The 23,740-nt window shown below is 45.2% G+C and overlaps 1 protein-coding gene across 2 annotated transcripts in view; it reads right to left on the bottom strand.

Annotated features, from left to right (window-relative positions):
• Nucleotides 1-23,740, bottom strand: part of scn5lab (sodium channel, voltage gated, type V-like, alpha b) — a 189,960-nt gene that overhangs the window by 84,483 nt on the left and 81,737 nt on the right. For both annotated transcript variants that reach the window (XM_021562572.2, XM_036943977.1), the window contains 2 exons: nucleotides 22,096-22,216; nucleotides 19,669-19,907 (listed from right to left, as the gene is read on the bottom strand). In XM_021562572.2, the coding sequence (XP_021418247.2) occupies nucleotides 19,669-19,907; nucleotides 22,096-22,216 (360 nt within the window). The remainder of the gene's footprint in view (nucleotides 1-19,668; nucleotides 19,908-22,095; nucleotides 22,217-23,740) is intronic.

Raw genomic sequence — 23,740 nt, 5'->3', positions numbered from 1 at the left:
CCCAAAAAAATTGGGCTGTCTTTTAGGCTCTCCTTGTGGCCGCGAACCCCGGCGTCGTTGCTGTCCTCCCTTCTCTCCTTGCGTTTGCCGCCAAGGAAGGCGATCCTGTCCTGCCAGGATTTCCTCCCAAGTCCAGGATCCCTTCCCCTCCAATATCTCATCCCATGTCCAGGATACCTTTTCCTCCCGGGCACGCTGCTTGGTCCTGTTGTGGTAGGATCTTCTGTCACGGCTGTGTGGAGAGACGGACCAAGGCGCAGGTTGCTCTGAGTTCCACATCTTTATTTATGTGAAACTTACAAAACGAAAAGGAAACAAACAACTCACAGTGGGGAAAATGGCTGCCTAAATATGATCCCCAATCAGAGACAACGATAAACAGCTACCTCTGATGGGGAACCATACCAGGCCAATGTAGAAATAAAACACCTAGATAGGAACACCCCCCCCCCCCCCCCCTAGTCACACCCCGACCTAACCAAAATAGAGAATAAAAAGGCTCTCTATGATCAGGGCGTGACAGTACTTCAGCAAACACAACATTTACAGTTTGTAAGTTTATGTCATGTACTTTATTGGAAATATATTTTCCATTCAGCATTGGAATGCAAATTCAACTTATTATCACAAGTACTTTATTGGAATGCAAATGTGATGTATTAATCTGGGTGAAATTTTCCGTGGGGTCAGTATGGTCAGCGTCAGTTTTTTATGATGTGTTTCATTTCAAATGGAATTAGCATCTCTGTAATTCTAACTCGGATAATGAACAGCACACTGTACTAACACTTATGTAGGCAAACCTTAAAAAGAGGAAGGCTACATCAGCACTGGGTCAGTGTGGTACACACTATCACAGCAAGACTATGTCACAAATGGCACCCTGTTCCCTCTATAGTGCACTACTGTCCAGGGCCGATAGTGCACTATTCGGGAGTAGGGTGCCGTTTGGGACACGCCCCCAAAGGCATGCTGGGTAATTATTTTTGTCAGGCCAAAGCAGAAGTAATGAGTAAGCGTTTAGGATCCCAAGGCAAACATGGTAATTTAGGAATCCATATGAGTTGGTCTGAGCATGTCACGGCATCGTAGCAACACGATTCATATCTCCAGTGATAATCATAAGAAAGTGTGCAGGTTGTGTGTGTAGTCTATCCTCTTCTGCCGAAGAGCTGTCACAGCTAAGGAGACTGAGGTACGACTGAATAGGTTAAGTGAAACACTGAAATGGCACCCTATTCCCTAGAGCAGAAGTGCTCTATTTTCGACCAGGCTCTGGTAAACAAAAGTGCGCTACACTCTATAGGGAATAGATGCTATTTCAGATGCACCTGTTCTGTTTTCTGTAGAAAACCTAATAAAACAATATTGTTACTAGGTAGGCCTATGCCGTATTGAATATCCCACAGCTTCGAAACAAATTAGCTTGGTTTACAGACTAAATGGGATTAAAAGTTAAAAGTATGTATTCCAACAGATGAACCTAGCTAAAAGACCAAAATAACACAAATATGTTTCGCCAACAGTGTAAATACAGGTTAGTAGAGAGTCTGAAAATGCATATCTGCTAAATGCTCACGTATTACTCATCTAACCGGTGACTCGGATGACCTGTCTGTCACTCTCCCACCCCAAACCTGTCTGTCACTCTGCCACTGTCACTCTCCCACCCCAAACCTGTCTGTCACTCTGCCACTGTCACTCTCCCAGCCCAAACCTGTCTGGCACTCTCCCACCCCAAACCTGTCTGTCACTCTGCCACTGTCACTCTCCCAGCCCAAACCTGTCTGACACTCTCCCTCCCCAAACCTGTCTGTCACTCTCCCACTTCAAACCTGTCTGTCAATCTCCCACACCAAACCTGTCTGTCACTCTCCCACTGTCACTCTCCCACCCCAAACCTGTCTGTCACTCTCCCACCGTCACTCTCCCACCCCAAACCTGTCTGACACTCTCCCACACCAAACCTGTCTGTCACTCTCCCACCCCAAACCGGTCTGTCACTCTCCCACCCCAAACCTGTCTGTCACTCTCCCACCCCAAACCTGTCTGTCACTCTCCCTCCTCAAACCCGTCTGTCACGCTCCCACCGTCACTCTCCCACCTCAAACCTGTCTGTCACTCTCCCACCCCAAACCTGTCTGTCATTCTCCCTCCTCAAACCTGTCTGTCACTCTCCCACCCCAAACCTGTCTGTCATTCTCCCACCCTACTACAGTCTGTCACTCTCCCACCCCAAACCTGTCTGTCACTCTCCCACTGTCACTCTCCCACCCCAAACCTGTCTGTCACACTCCCACCGTCACTCTCCCACCCCAAACCTGTCTGACACTCTCCCACACCAAACCTGTCTGTCACTCTCCCACCCCAAACCGGTCTGTCACTCTCCCACCCCAAACCTGTCTGTCACTCTCCCACCCCAAACCTGTCTGTCACTCTCCCTCCTCAAACCCGTCTGTCACACTCCCACCGTCACTCTCCCACCTCAAACCTGTCTGTCACTCTCCCACCCCAAACCTGTCTGTCATTCTCCCTCCTCAAACCTGTCTGTCACTCTCCCACCCCAAACCTGTCTGTCATTCTCCCACCCTACTACAGTCTGTCACTCTCCCACCCCAAACCTGTCTGACACTCTCCCTACCCAAACCTATCTGTCACTCTCTCACTTCAAACCTGTCTCTCACTTTCCCACACCAAACCTGTCTGTCATTCTCCCTCCTCAAACCTGTCTGTCACTCTCCCACCCCAAACCTGTCTGTCATTCTCCCACCCTACTACAGTCTGTCACTCTCCCACCCCAAACCTGTCTGTCACTCTCCCACTGTCACTCTCCCACCCCAAACCTGTCTGTCACACTCCCACCGTCACTCTCCCACCCCAAACCTGTCTGACACTCTCCCACACCAAACCTGTCTGTCACTCTCCCACCCCAAACCGGTCTGTCACTCTCCCACCCCAAACCTGTCTGTCACTCTCCCACCCCAAACCTGTCTGTCACTCTCCCTCCTCAAACCCGTCTGTCACACTCCCACCGTCACTCTCCCACCTCAAACCTGTCTGTCACTCTCCCACCCCAAACCTGTCTGACACTCTCCCTCCCCAAACCTGTCTGTCAATCTCCCACACCAAACCTGTCTGTCACTCTCCCACCATAAACCTGTCTGTCACTCTCCCACCATAAACCTGTCTGTCACTCTCCCACACCAAACCTGTCTGTCACTCTCCCACCCCAAACCTGTCTGTCACTCTCCTTCCTCAAACCTGTCTGTCACTCTCCCTCCTCAAACCTGTCTGTCACTCTCCCTCCCCAAACCTGCCTGTCACTCTCCCTCCCCAAACCTGCCTGTCACTCTCCCTCCCCAAACCTGCCTGTCACTCTCCCTCTCTAAACATGTCTGTTACTCTCCCACCCCAAACCGGTCTGTCACTCTCCCACCCCAAACCTGTCTGTCACTCTCCCACCCCAAACCTGTCTGTCACTCTCCCTCCTCAAACCCGTCTGTCACGCTCCCACCGTCACTCTCCCACCTCAAACCTGTCTGTCACTCTCCCACCCCAAACCTGTCTGTCATTCTCCCTCCTCAAACCTGTCTGTCACTCTCCCACCCCAAACCTGTCTGTCATTCTCCCACCCTACTACAGTCTGTCACTCTCCCACCCCAAACCTGTCTGTCACTCTCCCACTGTCACTCTCCCACCCCAAACCTGTCTGTCACACTCCCACCGTCACTCTCCCACCCCAAACCTGTCTGACACTCTCCCACACCAAACCTGTCTGTCACTCTCCCACCCCAAACCGGTCTGTCACTCTCCCACCCCAAACCTGTCTGTCACTCTCCCACCCCAAACCTGTCTGTCACTCTCCCTCCTCAAACCCGTCTGTCACACTCCCACCGTCACTCTCCCACCTCAAACCTGTCTGTCACTCTCCCACCCCAAACCTGTCTGTCATTCTCCCTCCTCAAACCTGTCTGTCACTCTCCCACCCCAAACCTGTCTGTCATTCTCCCACCCTACTACAGTCTGTCACTCTCCCACCCCAAACCTGTCTGACACTCTCCCTACCCAAACCTATCTGTCACTCTCTCACTTCAAACCTGTCTCTCACTTTCCCACACCAAACCTGTCTGTCATTCTCCCTCCTCAAACCTGTCTGTCACTCTCCCACCCCAAACCTGTCTGTCATTCTCCCACCCTACTACAGTCTGTCACTCTCCCACCCCAAACCTGTCTGTCACTCTCCCACTGTCACTCTCCCACCCCAAACCTGTCTGTCACACTCCCACCGTCACTCTCCCACCCCAAACCTGTCTGACACTCTCCCACACCAAACCTGTCTGTCACTCTCCCACCCCAAACCGGTCTGTCACTCTCCCACCCCAAACCTGTCTGTCACTCTCCCACCCCAAACATGTCTGTCACTCTCCCTCCTCAAACCCGTCTGTCACACTCCCACCGACACTCTCCCACCTCAAACCTGTCTGTCACTCTCCCACCCCAAACCTGTCTGACACTCTCCCTCCCCAAACCTGTCTGTCAATCTCCCACACCAAACCTGTCTGTCACTCTCCCACCCTAAACCTGTCTGTCACTCTCCCACCATAAACCTGTCTGTCACTCTCCCACACCAAACCTGTCTGTCACTCTCCCACCCCAAACCTGTCTGTCACTCTCCTTCCTCAAACCTGTCTGTCACTCTCCCTCCTCAAACCTGCCTGTCACTCTCCCTCCCCAAACCTGCCTGTCACTCTCCCTCCCCAAACCTGCCTGTCACTCTCCCTCCCCAAACCTGCCTGTCACTCTCCCTCTCTAAACATGTCTGTTACTCTCCCACCCCAAACCTGTCTGTCACTCTCCCTCCCCAAACCTGCCTGTCACTCTCCCACCCCAAACCTGTCTGTTACTCTCCTACCCCAAACCTGTCTGTTACTCTCCCACCCCAAACCTGTCTGTCACTCTCCCATCCTAAACAACGTACTCCTGTCTTCTCTCACACAGACACATACAGATGTGCAGTGCATGCACGTTTCTGAAAATGAAAACATGCCAGCAACTGACACACTCATGTGACTATCTAACAGGCCTGACACGTAGGTGTTCGTCCGTAGGTCTGTTCCGCAATGTCTTTGTGGCTGAAGGGTAGCCGAGGGGCGCGAGATGTCGGCCATTGCTGTGTAAACTAGGGCCTGTGCTGTGCTGACTGTGGTCATGGTGGCTCAGCATATACTGTATGAAGATATACACACACACCCACACCCACACACACAAAACACACACACACATGCATATCCAGACACACACACACAACCACGTACAGAGCAGAGTCAGGCTCATGCGAGTGGAAGGGTGGTGGGTGCAGGCTCAACAGGGAGGAGGGCAGAGAGGAGATGCCATGTGACAAGCTCTCTCTGGGAAGCATGACACTGCACACAGAGGGGCATCAACAAGGTTTCATTCCCACAGTTAACATACTCCATGGAACGAGACACGCCCAACTGGCCTCAGGAGAACAGCCCCACACATGTACACACATGCTCACGCACACAAACTAAGACACACGCAGAGACACAAACACACGAATAAGCATGTTCAGAGAGAGAGACAATATATACTACATGACCAAAAGTATGTGGACACCTGCTCGTCGAACATCTCAGTCCAAAATCATAGGCATTAATATGGAGTTGGTCCCCACTTTGCTGCTATAACAGCCTGCACTCTTCTGGGAAGGCTTTCCACTAGATCAGTGTCTCCCAAACTCGGTCCTGGGTACCCCATTGGGTGCATGTTTTATTTTTTGACCTAGTTCTACACAACTGATTCAAATAATCAAAGCTTGATGATGAGTTCAATATTTGAATAAGCTGCATAGTGCTGAGGCAAAAACCAAAACGTGCACCCCTTGGAGTCCCCAGGACCGAGTTTGGGAAATGCAGCACTAGATGTTGGAACATTGCTGTGGGGAATTGCTTCCATTCAGCCACAAGAGCATTAGTGAGGTCAGGCACTGATGTTTGGCGATTAGGCCTGGCTCACATTCGGCATTCCAATTCATCCCAAAGGTGTTCGATGGGGTTGATGTCAGGGCTCTGTGCAGGACAGTAAAGTTCTTCCACACCAATTTCGACAAACCATTTCTATATTGACCTCACTTTGTGCACAAGAGGATTGTCATGCTGAAACAGGAAAGGGCATTGCCCAAACTGTTGCCACAAAGTTGGAAGCACAGAATCATCTACAATGTCATTGTATGCTGTAGCGTTTTCCCTTCACTGAAAACCATGAAAAACAGGCCCACACCATTATTTCTCCTCCACCTAACTTTACAGTTGGCACTATGCATTGAGGTAGGTACCGGTAGTGATACAGCCTGGAATTGAACCAGGGTCACCTCTAGCACTGAGATGCAGTGCTAGAGGTGACTGCTGCGCCACTCGGGAGCCCCCTTGGTAGTGAGTGTGGAGATTGCATGGCAGTGTGCTCGATGTTATACACCTGTCAGCAATGGATGTGGCTGAAATAGCCAAATCCACTAACTTGAAAGGGTGTCCACATACTTTGTGAACTGACAGTTAGTCTGCTGTGTCAGACTGATTGCTGGAAATAGACAGCGATTTCAAACGTTTGAAAAGGTTCCGAGAACGTCGATATATACCTTCCTTGGTTCAAAAAAAAAGAAAAAAATGATTGCCCAGCACTAGAAACAAACTTAGACCACTGCGCTACCACAGTTCACAATGTTCTAGCAAGCCGCGAGAATACTTCATTATACCTAATGGTAATGGGTTAACCCTGTAACTACACAGAATTAGCGTTCATCAATAATATGTCACATTCTTATTGCTCTATCTGTATCTGTGATGGAACATTTTATGTTTGTGCTTTTCTAATAACACATTTCTGTGTTCATGCAAGTGACTGATTGAAGGAATCTTCACTATCAGTATCTGCAATTTGGCAGTACGCCCAGAACCTTGAAAGGATATCTCAGTTTCAAGGTCTCAGATTGGAGAGAAGAAGCCTCGTGCGGTATTGGTATTTTACATGTTATGAACCAGTATTGGTCGGTCACATGCATGAACCAAACGTTAATGATGAATAAGCTAAATCATGCCTATGTAATGTGTCTGTAAGCAGTATATAAGAGATCTAACGGGACTGCCCCGATGGAACTCCTGACAGATGTGTACAATTGTGCATCCAGTTTGTTGGAACCTCTCCAATTAACTGTTAATAAACAATTATTCATTTAAAATTGACTTTGAGTGTCCCAGTGTGCAGAATTTCCATGACATATCCAACACAGCCACCACTCTACGACATTTCAGACTCAAGTGACTAAGGTGATAATGACAGGTCTCGCTAAAAGCTGGGCAGGACAAGATAGGGATGAGACAGCATATGCTGTATCTGCTGTGGTCTCACACACACACACACACACACACACACACACACACACACACACACACACACACACACACACACACACACACACACACACACACACACACACACACACACACACACACACACACACACACACACACACACACACACACACACCGGACTGTTCACTGTAGCACACTGTGACCAGCCAAGTGGAGGAAAAGCTCTATTGATTTTGGACCCGTTGGCCTGAAATGACTTCCTTGTTGGACCACTCCTGGTACAACACAACAAATTACATAACCCTAACACCACCTGTGTCCGAAATGGCAGCATATTCCCTATACCAGGTGTACTCAACTATCGACAAGGTCCAGTGACACAAATATCCTAGGTGTCAAAAGTCTGGATGGATATCATCCTTTATCAGTGGTACAGCGTTGTAACAAACATGGTCATCTACGACTTAGGAAACATACTGTTATATAAAATGTACATTAAATACATTAAATGAGACTAAGACTTTGAATTAATTCTAACTTTTTTATTTTGAATGTTAACATGTGCAACATTGCATCAACATTGCTGAAGATCAAAAGTGGTTGCATAATTGTCTATGCAAAAAGTGCACTGTGAACCACTGTACATGGGCCATACATTTAAAAAAGAACCAAATGTAAATGAAATAAAGTGCATGTTTTCTGGAGAACAAAGGAGAGTTGAACAACAATAATAATCTGCATGCACAGAAGGTCATTGTGGGTCATGCAATATCATGTATAAGTCACTCTGGGCCATGCAATACTCATGTATAAGTCACTGTGGGTCATGCAATATCATGTATAAGTCACTCTGGGCCATGCAATACTCATGTATAAGTCACTGTGGGTCATGCAATATTCATGTTTTAGTCACTCTGGGCCATGCAATATTCATTTATAAGTCACTCTGGGCCATGCAGTATTCATGTATAAGTCACTGTGGGTCATGCAATATCATGTATAAGTCACTCTGGGCCATGCAATACTCATGTATAAGTCACTGTGGGTCATGCAATATCATGTATAAGTCACTCTGGGCCATGCAATACTCATGTATAAGTCACTGTGGGTCATGCAATATTCATGTTTTAGTCACTCTGGGCCATGCAATATTCATTTATAAGTCACTCTGGGCCATGCAGTATTCATGTATAAGTCACTCAGGGCCATGCAATATTCATGTATGTATAAGTCACTGTGGATCATGTAATATTCACGTATAAGTCACTCTGGGCCATGCAATATTCATGTATAAGTCACTCTAGGCCATGCAATATTCATGTATAAGTCACTCTGGGCCATGCAATATTCATGTAGTAGTCACACTGGGCCATACAATATTCATGTAGAAGTCACTCTGGGCCATGCAATATTCATGTAGAAGTCACTCTGGGCCATGCAATATTCATGTATAAGTCACTCTGGGCCTTGCCTTTGCATTAATGAGAGAAATTACACTTTCTTTCTCCTGCCAATGCTTTGAACTTCATGAGAGCAACTCTGAGATACTGGTGCAGGTGTTCATTTGTGAGCCTGGTGCGGTATTTGTTTTGGATGTTCATTGTGGAGATGGCTGATTCACAGATGTATGTTGGAGCCAAACATGGTCAGGATGTCTAGTCCAGTTTCTTGAGAACAGGAACATCAGCTGCAGGCACCGTCTTTCCCCAGAAGGTGCCAGGGTCACAGTCACCAGCCTGCTCCTTCAAAGACACATTTTCATGCAGCTCAATCAACTCCATTTGTAGTGATGCAACATCTACCCATCTGAAGATCTGTTTAGCTTTTTCTGACAACTTTGTCACATTTTTTACCAAGAAGGGGTTCTGGATGAGCAGCAGCAGTTCTCTCCCATAAGTAAAGTAATCAGAGCGAGTCTTGAAGTTATCCATCAGCTTCTGGATGAAATCAACATGTTTGGGAACATCTTTGTTTCCCTGCATTTGCACCAGAAGATTGGGGAAGTGGTTCTCCCTGGAGATCATTATTGAAAAGCTGTGTTGACCCATCCCTACAGCTTAACATTCAGTTGATTAAGTTGTGATGTAATGTCTGTCAAAAATGCAACTGTTTCCATCTTCTCCTCATCTTCCAAAAACTCAGACAACTGAGTTGCCTTCTTACTCTTTTGCTCTGATAAGAACGTCTTGACTTCCTCTTGAATGGCCCAAAAGCGTTCCAAAACCCTTCCTTTGCTGAGCCATCTGACATTGTTGTGCGCATTGTTGTGTAAGTCATCAATACTGGCATTGGCCTCTGTCCGACTGTCTAGTAGCAGGTGGTGTTGTAGCGATGATGTTGCTCTCAAAAAGTTGATCAGTTTCATCATCATTGTCATGACCTCAGAATACTCCATTCCCAGACTGGCACACAGGGCGCATTGATGAATGATGCAGTGATATGATGTCAGGTCAGGGTGGTTCTCTTTCAAACGTGCATCCAGTCCCATCCCTCTTCCCATCATGGCTGGAGCTCCATCTGTGCTGATGGAGACCACTGCCTTCAGATATATTCCCTGTCTGTCAGCATCCCTTTGATGACCTCATGGGTATCCTTTCTCTGTGAGTGTGCTTCTAGATGGGTTAAGCCCAACAGCTTCTCACAGAATTCCTTCTTGGTTTCGTTATAAAATCTGAAAAACACCAGAAGCTGGACATTATCAGTGTTATCTGTTGATTCATCCACAGATAATGAAATGCATGGTGGATTCTGAATGGCCTCATTAAGTTGTGAAGTTAAATCGTCAGCTAAACTCAGCAACAACAAAAAAAATGTCCTCTCACTGTCAACTGCGTTCATTTTCAGCAAACGTAACGTGTAAATATTTGCATGAACATAACAAGATTCAACAACTGAGACACAAACTGAACAAGTTCCACAGACATGTGACTAACATAAATGGAATAATGTGTCCCTGAACAAAGGGGAGGGGGGGGGGGGCGGTCAAAATCAAAAGTAACAGTCAGTATCTGGTGTGGCCACCAGCTGCATTAAGTACTGCAGTGCATCTCTTCCTCGTGGACTGCACCAGATTTGCCAATTCTTGCTGTGAGATGTTACCCCACTCTCCACCAAGGCACCTGCAAGTTCCCGGAAATTTCTGGGGGAATGGCCTTAGCCCTCACCCTTCGATCCAACAGGTCCCAGACGTGCTCAATGGGATTGAGATCCGGGCTCTTGGCTGGCCATGGCAGAACCCTGACATTCCTGTCTTGCAGGAAATCACGCATTGAACGAGCAGTATTGCTGGTGGCATTGTCATGCTGGATGAGCCTGCAGGAAGGGTACCACACGAGGGTTGAGATTGCCTGCAATGACAACAAGCTCAGTCCGATGATGCTGTAACGCACCGCCCTAGACCATGACGGACCCTCCACCTCCAAATCGATCCTGCTCCAGAGTACAGGCCCCGGTGTAATGCTCATTCCTTCGACGATAAACGCGCATCCGACCATCACCCCTGGTGAGACAAAACTGTGGCTCGTCAGTGAAGAGCACTTTTTGCCAGTCCTGTCTGGTCCAGCGACAGTGGGTTTGTGCCCATAGGCGACATTGTTACCAGTGATGTCTGGTGAGGACCTGCCTTATAAACAGGCCTACAAGCCCTCAGTCCAGCCTCTCTCAGCCTATTGCGAACAGTCTGAGCACTGATGGAGGGATTGTGCGTTCCTGGTGTAACTCGGGCAGTTCTTGTTGCCATCCTGTACCAGTCCCACAGGTGTGATGTTCGGATGTACCGATCCTGTGCAGGTATTGTTACACGTGGTCTGCCACTGTGAGGACGATCAGCTGTCCATCATGTCTCCCTGTAGCGCTGTCTTAGGCGTCTCGCAGTACGGACATTGCAATTTATTGCCCATGCCACATCTGCAGTCCTTATGCCTCCTTGCAGCATGCCTAAGGCACCCTTCACACAGATGAGCAGGGACCCTGGGCATCTTTCTTTTGGTGTTTTTCAGAGTCAGTGGAAAGGCCTCTTTAGTGTCCTAAGTTTTCATAACTGTGACCTTAATTGCCTACCATCTGTAAGCTGTTAGTGTCTTAAAGACCGTTCCACAGGTGCATGTTCATTAATTGTTTATGGGTCATTGAACAAGCATAGGAAACAGTTTTTAAACCCTTTACAATGAAGATCTGTGAAGTTATTTGGATTTTTACAAATTATCTTTGAAAGACAGGGTCCTGAAAAAGGGACGTTTCAGTTCTCCTCATTGCTGTGGAATCCGACAGTGGGATCTGTTTGATATTTTCCCTGAGCTTATATTTTTATTTACCTTCAAGCAAGGTGTCAGCAACTTCACACATGCATTATTTTACCTTCTCAGCTTCTGAAAAACCCCAAGCTATCCTCAGTGAACACTCCGTTGCACATTGTTGGGCTGTCAGGGAATTGACAAGGACTTTGATGGACATCTCATATGGGATTTGAGTTGGTTAATCTTGTTTGTTCTCACCTCCGTGTTCAATTTATTATGTATGGTGTCATAATGGTGCATAACATACGGACTCGCTGCATATCAGGAACATTAGTTTGTGCTGGTTGTGGGGAGAATGAATGCTTAATGTTCCGTCCACTCGTCTTTGAATATACGGTTTTCAGAGTCAACTTTTCTTTTTTTTTATACTGGTAACTAAGCTCCTATCTGTGATATTAACAGTTGAACCGCGGTCAAATCTTTTTGTTTCTTTCTGCCTGCTTGTCCCAAGGTTCAGCAGATGATATTTGTATTGATGTGATTGGGCATGACACAGCCTATTGTATTTGCATATAACGACGCAATTGGATTAGACGGGGCACTAGTAGAGGTGGGCGTTGCTTCGAGAGAGAGCAAGAAAGAGGTTGCTGAGGTAAAGAGGCCGCTGTGCCCGGTTGATTTTTAAAAACTGTCTAAAAAGTAATTTATTGACTTTTATATAACAAAATGTGATGTTGTCCAGACCCGGACCGCGGTCCGTCAGTTGACTTTGGCTGCCCTATACCAGGGCTGCTCAATCCTCTTCCTGGAGATCTACCTTTCTGTAGGTTTTCAGTCCAACCCTAATTTAGCATATCTGATTCAGCTAGTTAAGGTCTTGTTGAGCAGCTAATTAGTAGAATCAAGTGTGTTAAATTAGGGTTGGACTGAAAACCCACAGAAAGGTAGATCTCCAGGAAGAGGATTGGGTAGCCCTGCCCTATACTGTATAGTGCTCTACAGTGCTCGACTTTTGACCAGGGCCCATAATCAGCACTATAGAGAACGTGCAGATAATATACAAACACACATAACTGGGTTTACTGACTTAAGTGAACATTGTATTTTTTCGTGACTCTTTGTTTTTTACAGGTACAAAAACAAATGCATACAAAGATAACCTTCACCCATCCCCCCTCAGTGTGCACATTCAGTAATACCGTATACCCCGGTGTGGTACAGAAACTTTATGACAGTATGGAAATCTGGATATGGCCCAACTCTAGTATGTATCTTTCAAATCTTAGAATGTTCTCAAACCGTTACTGCCCATGATATCAGTAAAGGTACGAATTCCACATTTGGACCTTGGGGGGGAATGTAAAAGGCCGCCCTCCAGATCACAAATATTGGAGTATGGGCATGCCATTTTGATTCCCAGTTACATTGTTTTCAAACATAAATCGTGTGAGCAATAACCAAAGCCTAGTTTACATAGTTTAAGGGATATACAGTATCAGTGAAGACTACCTCTTCCAGGCAATAGGAGACACCATATTTCACTCTTACTATATAAGAACCATGTCCAAACAGATTTAGGCTTGGGCTAAATGCTAGTGGCTGGACATACAATTTAAAGTCGGGTACAGATATTCCACCTATGTCTTTCCCTCTTTGTAAATCTGTTAATTTTATCCTGGATTGATTACCTTGTCATATACATTTTGAATCCGCACTATGAATTTTATCCCTATGGTCAGAAAGGGAATATATGGGAAGCTTGAACTACAGAAATTCAGCCATGGCAATATGTTTATTTTGACAATAGATATTATGCAGGTGTAACGCTCGTCGAAATGGGTAAACCAAGGTGCAGTGTGATTTGGGTTCATCATAATTTATTTAAATGTGAACCAGAAACAAAACAATAAAGAGAAACAAACAAACAAACGTACAGCCTTGTATGGCTCAAAAGCAACAATACAAAAACAAGATCCCACAAACAACAGGTGGGAAAAGGCTACCTAAATATGATCCCCAATCAGAGACAACGATAGACAGCTGCCTCTGATTGGGAACCATACCAGGCCAACTTAGAAATACAAAAACTAGACTACACATAGAAATAATAAACTAGAACACCCCCCAGTCACGCCCTGACCTACTCCACCATAGAAAAAAAAAGGCTTTCTAACCCTCCCTTTTGGTCCGGCCGCAAAACCTGAAACCAAAAGTGAGGGTTGGGGGGGGGGGGGGTGTCTAGTGTCGGTGGCGGCTCTGGTGCGGGACGAAGAACCCTCTAATCCCGCGGATTCTCCAGCATCGGCGTGTGACTCAGGTGCGGGACTAAGAACCCTCTAATCCCGCGGATTCTCCAGCATCGGCGTGTGGCTCAGGTGCGGGACTAAGAACCCTCTAATCCCGCGGATTCTCCAGCATCGGAGTGTGGCTCAGGTGCGGGACTAAGAACCCTCTAATCCCGCGGATTCTCCAGCATCGGCGTGTGGCTCAGGTGCGGGACTAAGAACCCTCTAATCCCGCGGATTCTCCAGCATCGGCGTGTGGCTCAGGTGCGGGACTAAGAACCCTCTAATCCCGCGGATTCTCCAGCATCGGCGTGTGGCTCAGGTGCGGGACGAAGAACCCGCTCATCCCATGAATCCAGCCATGGACCCGGGCTGGACACTATGCCTGGATTGGGCACCAACGCAGAAGAAGACTCTGACCTTGGAGCTGGACTGGACGCCGTGCTTAGACTGGGCATCGGCGCAGGGGAAGGCTCCCACCATGGAGCGGGACTGGACGCTGTGCCTGGACTGGGCACCAATGCAGAAGAAGACTCTGACCTTGGAGCTGGACTGGACGCGGTGCTTAGACTGGGCATCGGCACAGGAGAAGGCTCCGGCCATGGTGCTGGAGGTTCCGGACCGTGGACCATCGCAGAAGGTTCCAGACTGTGGATCGTCTCAGGAGGTTCCGGACTGTGAAATGTGGTCTGAAGCTCTGGACTGGGAACTGTCGCCGGAAGCTCTGGACTGGGAACTGTCGCCGGAAGCTCTGGACTGGGGAGGCACAGGTGGCACCGGTACAGGTGGCACCGGACCGGTGACACACACCTCAGGGTGAGTGCGGGGAGGAGGCACAGGACGTACTGGACTATGGAGGCGCAATGGAGGCCTGATGCGTGGGACCGGTACAGGTGGCACCGGGCTGGTGACACGCACCTCAGGGCGAGTGTGGGGAGGAGGCACAGGACGTACTGGACTGTGAAGGCGCACTGGAGGTCTGGAGCGTAGAGCTGCGCCTGCTTCCATGACAGGCTTCTGTCTCCTGCCATAATCTCGTCCCACGTCCAGGATGTCCTCCACTCCTGGCTTTCCTCCTGTGCACGCTGCTTGGTCCGTTGTTGGTGGGCTCTTCTGTAACGCTCGTCGAAATGGGTAGACCAAGGTGCAGCGTGATTTGAGTTCATCATAATTTATTAAAATGTGAACCAGCAACAAAACAATAAAGAGAAACAAACAAACAAACGTACAGCCTTGTAGGGCTCAAAAGCAACAATACAAAAACAAGATCCCATAAACAACAGGTGGGAAAAGGCTGCCTAAATATGATCCCCAATCAGAGACAACGATAGACAGCTGCCTCTGATTGGGAACCATACCAGGCCAACATAGAAATACAAAAACTAGACTACACATAGAAATAATAAACTAGAACACCCCCCAGTCACACCCTGACCTACTCCACCATAGAAAATAAAGGCTTTCTATGGTCAGGACGTGACAGCCGGTTAAAGCAACTGGGCTATTATTCCAACTACGGATGTCGGATTGAATTGATTTGAGCATTCTATGAAAGTTTCTGGCAGTGGTTTTATCTAAGGAAATATATATACTCAAAAATATTTAAAATGAGAAACGATTGGGATTCCATAAGTAGAGATGGAGTCCTCCACCGGGGTCTTGAGAGAGGAAGTAGGGCTGATTTGGTTAGATTCATTTTATAACTTGAGATGAAGATGAATTTATCTTTGATATTCAATATGTTTGGGAGCAATTGAGATACATTGTCTAGATACAGTAAAATTTTGTCTGTGTATAATGCGACGAAGTGATCAGTAGATTTTAGGGAAATGTGTTTTATCTCCTTTGATTGACAAATTGCCCGGGCCTGAGTAACCATGGATAATAAGAATAGCAAAGGCGAAATTGGATTGTCATCTCTGCTGCTTCTAGTGATTCTGAACGGAGGAGAGCAGATATTGCCTGTCATAACTATGACTGAGGAATTGGCATATATTATTTTAATCATATTAATGAAATTGGAGCCAATTCCCATATGTTCCAAGACAGGCCAGTGATATGACAATTTTAGTCCATAAAAAGCTTTTATTCACATCTCTCCCAAATGAACCTTTGTGAACATCTTGATTAATAATTTTGAGCGATAGTGGACCTAACATATTCCAAAAATGCAAATAGACCTCAGGAGGAATACCATCCCATTCAGGTGATTTGCCTTTATTCCACCACAATTTACTTTTTACTGTGATTGTAAACTAATTTCTGTGAATGATGTCTATTGATATGTGATTAACAGGTTGTTGCACCGTTGTTATCCCAAATGAACCCTTAGCCCCTATGCCCTATGCACTTGTGAGGATCTGAGAGCGATTTTCAGGGGAAATCAATATCCCAATACCTTGCAAGGTGGAACTATAAGACTTTTTACACATTTAGTTATGTTACAAAGTGTGATTCAAATGTATTTAATCATCCTTTTCTGTCAACAATTTGCATGCAATACTCACACAATATACAATATTTTGTATTGATGAAAAATAAACACTAATATATATTGATTAGATAAGTTTTCAACCCCCTGAGTCAATACATCTTAGAATCATCTTTGATAGTGATTAAAGCTGTGTGTGTTTTTGGGTAAGTCTCTAAGAGTTTTGCATACCTGGATTGAACAATATTTGCCCATTATTCTTTAAAAAATTCTTAAAGTTTTGTCAAGTTGGTTGTTGATCATTGCTAGACAGCATTTTTCAAGTCTTGCCATAGATTTTCAAATCGATTTAAGTAAAAACTGAACTGTAACTAGGCCATTCAGGAGCATTCAATGTTGTCTTGGTAAGCAGCTCCAGTGTATATTTGGCTGTGTATTTTAGGATATTGTCCTAATGAAAGGGGAATTTGTCTCCCAGTGTATTTTGGACTGAACTAGTTTTTCCTCTAGTATTTTTCCTGTGCCTAAGCGCTATTCCATGTATTTTTTTCACCTAAACAAACTACCAAGTCCTTGCCGATGACAAGCATACCCATAACATGATGCAGCCACCACCATGTTTGAAAATATGAAGAGTGGTACTCAGTGATGTGTTATGTTGGATTTGCCCCAAACATAACATTTTGCAATCAGGACAAAAAGTACATTTTTGCTGTTTTACTTTAGTGTCTTATTGCAAACAGGATGCTTGTTTTGGAATACAATGTTGTAAATACAATGTTGTTGATCCATCCTCAGTTTTGTCTTATCACAGCCATAAAACCTTGTAACTGTTTTAAAATGACTATTGGCCTCATGGTGAAATCCCTTAGTGGTTTCCTTCCTATCCGGCAACTGAGTTAGGAAGGACGCATGTATCTTTGTAGTGTCTGGGTGTATTTATACACCATCCAAAGTGTAATTAATAACTTCACCAGGAGACTGAAAAGATTTGGCATGGGTCCTCAGATCCTCAAAAGGTTTTACAGCTGCATCATCAAGAGCATCCTGTGGTTGCATCACTGCCTGACTATGGCAACTGCTCTGCCTCTGACTGCAAGGCACTACAGAGGGTAGTGCGAACGGCTCAGTACATCACTGAGGCCAAGCTTCCTGCCATCCAGGACCTCTATACCAGGCGGTGTCAGAGTCACCCTAGCCACCCTAGTCATAGACTGTTCTCTCTGCTACTGCACTGCAAGAGGTTCCAGGAGCACCAAGTCTAGGTCCAAGAGGCTTCTTAACAGCTTCTACTCCCAAGCCATAAGACTCCTGAACACCTAATCAAATGGCTACCCAGGCTATTTGCATTGCCTCCCCCCCTCTTTTACACTGCTGCAACTCTCTGTAGTTATCATATATGCATAGTCACTTCAATAACTCTACCTACATGTACATATTACCTCAACTAACCGGTGCCCCCCGCACATTGACTCTGTACTGGTACCCCCCTGTATATAGTCTTGCTATTGTTATTTTACTGCTGCTCTTTAATGACTTATTACTTTTATTTCCTATTTTTATCCATATTTTTTTAAACTGCATTGTTGGTTGGGGCTCGTAAGTCAGCATTTCACTGTAAGGTCTAGTTGTTGTATTCGGCGCATGCGACTAATAACATTTGGTTTGATTTGATTTGCTCAAAGGGATATTAAATATCCAGGTTTTTTTTGTTCTTTGTGAGGCATTGCAAAACCTTCCTGGTCTTAATGGTTGAATCTGTGCTTGAAATTCACTTCTTGACTGAGGGACCTTACAGATAATTGTATGTGTGTGGTACAGAGATGGGGTAGTCATTCAAATAATCATGTTAACCACAATTCTTGCACACGGAATGAGTCAAAGCAATGTATTATGTGACTTGTTAAGCACATTTCAGCTTTCATTTTTATGAATTTGTTAAAAACATTTACTTTGACATTATGTGGTATTTTGTGTGATCAGTGACACTAAATCTGAATGGAATACATGTTTCATTCAGGCTGTAACAAAAGATAATGTGGAAAAAGTCAAGGGGTGTGAATATTTTCTGAAGGCATGTAACAGTCTTCTTCGATCTCCACACAACTCCGTTCTAAAAAAACGTGTTTGTTTTCATGATTTCTGGTGGATCATCAAAATAAATAAATCACATGACATTTTTGGACTCATTTAGCAGTTATTGCCTAATCTAGTGGAATACTATTGGAATTGAATGTTGAAAGTTCAATTTATATTCCTAAAATACAAGTTGAAAATTATGCTGTTGCTGGTTCCCGTTGACAATAACTTTTGATAAATAGCCCAATGAATCAAGACACAGTTTTTAAGTGTCTAAATCAGTAATCAACATGCCGAAACAGTTCATGATATATCAAAAACATAATCATAAAATGTACTACCTTTCGCGACTTCCGCCGAAGTTGGTGCCTCTCCTTGTTCGGGCGACGTTCGGCGGTCGACGTCACCGGCTTTCTAGCCTCCACCGATCCCCATTTCTTTTTCCATTTGTTTGGTCTGTATTGTACACACCTGGTTCCCATTACGTTTGAATTATTTCCCTATTTAACCCTCTGGAGCCATCGTGGTTTTGTGCGTGTTTATTGTTGTCAGTTGTCTCGTTTATGTGATTCTGGATTTTCGTTCTCCTTGTTGGAAGATTATTTTTGAGTAAAGTTACTATTATTACTCATCTGTGTGTCCTGCGCCTGACTCCGCCTTACCCACATCACCTAGACTCTGACATACCTACACATGCCACAATATTATTTGTATTTTTTATAACGAGCACCAAAACATTTGTGGAAATTAATCAGGGGAAATCAGGTTTTATGTGATGTTGAGACAAAAACATGAAGAGTTTATAAGCTGAAATGTATTTAAAGCAGGACCAAACTTCACTAATCTGAGGTAAAAAGGTAATTGCCTTCATTTCCATGTGGTCAAAACGTCAGCTTGTGTAAACAATAACACATACTGTCCATCTACAGGAAAATAGCGCAATATAAAATAATAGAATATATCAAAATAAATCCAATAAATTTCAGTTTCGGCTGATAGTGTCTGTGCAGTGTGTCTGTCATTCATTCATTCCCTACCTACCTATGAGCATGCATCTCAATGTCAGCATAGGACATAATGGAGCAAAGAGTTTTCTTTCTTTCTGACTAACTAATAGGACCAGGAAAAACTCTGAACCTAGACTAAGATACTTCAAAGAGGATGGTGGCCAAAAAACAACAGCAACAACAGCAAAAAGGCATACGTGTGACCACCAAGGCTGACCCCTGTGCCCTCTCCTCTCCACTTACCAGGTTGCCTATGGACAGCATGCCGTTGAACTCGTCGGTCATGGGGTAGTGCTCCATGGCCATGAACAGGGTGTTGAGCACGATGCAGATGGTAATGGCTAGGTCCAGGAAGGGATCCATCACCATCACCTTGACCAGCGCCTTCAACTGCAGCCAGCGCGGACTGCTTTCCCAGATCAGGTACTTGTGGGCAAACTCATACCAGCACGGGTGGCACTTCTGACGCGACTCCTCCAGTTCTAGGATGGGGAGAAGAGGGGGGGGGGGGGGGGGGGGGGGGGGGTTGTAAGAGACTGTCCCGTGTCTAAGTAATGTACACTGCTACTTATCCACTTTTCTATCTTCCCTCAGTTGTGATTTTAGACTACTTAGATTCTCTTTCTGAAAATCAAACTTGACTTGGAAATTCCACCAAAAATGTCCTCTTTATGCATTTTCTTCAGGAAGGTTAGCACAGTATGCCTTTTCCATATGTTTGTTGGCAGGGCCAAGCTTGGGTGCCTAATGAGGAGTTTGATGAAGATTGACGGCTGCGAGGCCCTCTAACGTGTGACGTCTCTGATGTATTTACTTGTTGGTGTCGTGTGGCACTGTGGCTTCTGCTGAACTGTCACCCTCTATCTAGTCCATAGGCACGGACTGTGTACAATTGAGGACAGCCTCAAGCTTCAGCAGATATGAGGAGCTCCTGTGCTCACACAATGGTCACCTTGATGGTCCACAGAGACCAGTGGCTATCAGAGTTTGTGGGAACATGACCATAATATGCAATTGGTATGCTAACTGCAGGAATGTCCACCAGAGCTCTTGCCAGAGAAGTTAATGTTCACTTCTCTACCATAAGCCATCTCCAACGTAATTTTAGAGAATTTGGCAGTACTTCCAACCAGCCTCACAACCGCAGATGTCATGTAACCACGTCGGCCCAGGACCTCCACATCCGGCTTCTTCATCTGTGGGATTGACACCAGACACCCGGAAAGCAGATGAAACTGAGGAGTATTTCTGTCTGTAATAAAGTCATTTTGTGGGGAAAAACACATTACCAGTGGGTGGGCCTGGCTCCTAAGTGGGTGGGCCTATGCACTCCCAGCCCCATCCATGGCTGCGCCCCTGCCCAGTCGTGAAATTAATAGATTAGGGCCTAATGAATTTATTTCAATTTACTGATTTCCTTACATTCACTGTAACTCAGTAAAATTGTTGAAATTGTTGCATTTGAGTTTATATTTTTGTTCAGTAAAAGACGATAACTAACTAAATACACCCTACTAAATATATTTTTCATTTCGGCTGCCAAAAACGAGACGAGACAAATATCTTAACTGACCTTTTGTTTGTATTTTGTACTGTCTCTATGCACACTCACAGGGTCCTACACACTCACACACTCACTCCATCATCTACACATTCACACATAATACGCACATACATTTATCCTGACTCTACACACACACACCCACACATACAAGCTGCTGCTACTCTGAAAATCTTATATCCTGTTGCCTAGTCACCTTAAGCCTATACATACTGTATCTACCTCCATCACTCCAGAATCTCTGCACATTGTTAATATGGTACTGGCACTAACCCTGTACATACTATGCTTACTGACTTACTTATTGTGTTCTTCATATTTCGTCTTATTTCTCGTGTGTTTTTTATTATATTACATTGTTATTGATTATTGCATTGTTGGGTTTTGCATTTGCAAGAAAGGTATTTTACTGTACTTGTACATGTGACATTAAAACCTGAAACTCAAAACATGAAACTTGAAACTTATCTCTGTGACTCAAATCTGACTACTAAGTGGACTGGACAAGAGTTTTTGGAGAGATTGAGAGCTTTCAGTGATATTTGTTTGGTCCAATCAAAAGCATGCATGACATTAGCAGAATTGTAAGGCTTTCTAATTGCAACTTTGTGATGCTGTCATTGGTGGAAAATAAATACCATGCCTAGGTCACCTCTCTGCCTGACAATCGTTCTCCAATCTGGTGGCAACAAATCATTGATACAAATAAGATGGCTACTCGCCCTTTGGTACAAGCTCCCGGAAGAAAAGGGGGCGAGCCATTTAACTTATCGTGTTGATTCAAACAAGACCAAATGCCACATTTCCACAGGAGAAGACAGCATTTGCACCCACAAGTTGATGGGGATATACAGTGGGGCAAAAAAGTATTTAGTCAACCACCAATTGTGCAAGTTCTCCCACTTAAGAAGATGAGAGAGGCCAGTCATTTTCATCATAGGTACACTTCAACTATGACAGACAAAATGAGAAAAAAAATCCAGAAAATCACATTGTAGGTTTTTTAATTAATTTATTTGCAAATTATGGTGGAAAATAAGTAAATAAGTAAAATTAGACTAAATAATAAAAAGAGTGCCAAAATAAACACAGGTACAGAGGCCCCTTACCCTCCAAGGCATCTGTGAGATAGCTGGCCCCACTCAGAGCTCGGTCCCTCTGCACGTGCTCTTCTCTGGACACCGGGCGAGGCAGCAGCATGGTGCTCAACTCAGTGCTGGAGTTTGGCCCCTGGAGGAGACAGAATGGTAGGCATATTGGTAAGGGAGAGGCGGCCATATTGGTGAGGGGAGGCTGCCATACTGGATATTGGAGAAGAGAACTGTTGTAGTGGTGAAGAGAGGCATCCATTTTGGTGAGGAGAGGCAGCCATATTGGCAAAAAGAGGTGTTGCTTTATTGAGGAGAGGCAGCCATATTGGCAAAAAGAGGTGTTGCTTCATTGAGGAGAGGCAGCCATATTGGTGAGGAGAGTGAGGAGAGGCAGCCATATTGGTGAGGTGAGGCAGCCATATTCGTGAGGTGAGGCAGCCATATTTGTGAGGAGAGGCAGCCATATTCGTGAGAAGAGGCATCCATATTGGTGAGGAGAGGCAGGCATATTAGTGAGGTGAGGCAGCCATATTAGTGAGGCGAGGCAGCCATATTAGTGAGGTGAGGCAGCCATATTAGTGAGGTGAGGCAGCCATATTAGTGAGGAGAGGCAGCCATATTAGTGAGGTGAGGCAGCCATATTAGTGAGGTGAGGCAGCCATATTAGTGAGGAGAGGCAGCCATATTAGTGAGGTGAGGCAGCCATATTAGTGAGGTGAGGCAGCCATATTAGTGAGGAGAGGCAGCCATATTAGTGGGGAGAGGCAGCCATATTAGTGAGGTGAGGCAGCCATATTAGTGAGGTGAGGCAGCCATATTAGTGAGGTGAGGCAGCCATATGGGTGAGGAGAGGCAGCCATATTAGTGAGGAGAGGCAGCCATATTAGTAAGGTGAGGCAGCCATATTAGTGAGGTGAGGCAGCCATATTAGTGAGGTGAGGCAGCCATATTGGTGAGGAGAGGCAGCCATATTGGTGAGCCCTATTTAGATTATTCTATGCAGTCAAACGTAATCTATATTCTCAGCAAGTGATTATGAAATGACTGAGTCATGTGTCAGGGTTTCAGCTTAAACAAGTATCTCATTATTTGTATCTCCTTCGGTTCAGTCTTTGCATAATCATTTCAGGACATAATTTAATCTATATTAATTGTACATTTATTTAAATACTAAATGATTCTAGCTTGGAAACCACATCTGAGGAAATATACTATACTTCTAGTACAAGTGCTGTAATTATGTTTTTATAATTCTATAATTTTTCATTTAATAATTTGTCTTGTCCGATTACCATGGAAACGGCACTAGTAAGACAAATTCAAAGATGACAGATAGAGAATTACAATCTCTAACCAGATAATACTAATGGATGTCTCTATTGGCTAAAAACATAGCTCATATTGTACATCGTAAAGCACCGCTCATATCTTATGTTATAAAGCTCTCTCTGTCTCCCTGCAGGCTTAGCAATGTCTACTACTCATACTAAATGGGATCAATAAGTCAATGAAACAAACACAGCAGCCATGGAGAGAGGACCATAAATATTTCCGCATCAAAATTTCCCATTTTTTAAACACCAGTTGTCAGTCAAGCCGCCTCCCAGAGGACAGGCTGATGGAGATGCACACACAAGCACACACACACATGCACATGCACACA

This window comes from Oncorhynchus mykiss, chromosome 15 (genome assembly GCF_013265735.2).
Source record: "Oncorhynchus mykiss isolate Arlee chromosome 15, USDA_OmykA_1.1, whole genome shotgun sequence".
In the NCBI taxonomy this organism is placed as follows: domain Eukaryota; kingdom Metazoa; phylum Chordata; class Actinopteri; order Salmoniformes; family Salmonidae; genus Oncorhynchus; species Oncorhynchus mykiss.
Note: the sequence above shows the minus strand (reverse complement) of the source record. Positions and strands in the feature narration are given on the sequence as shown.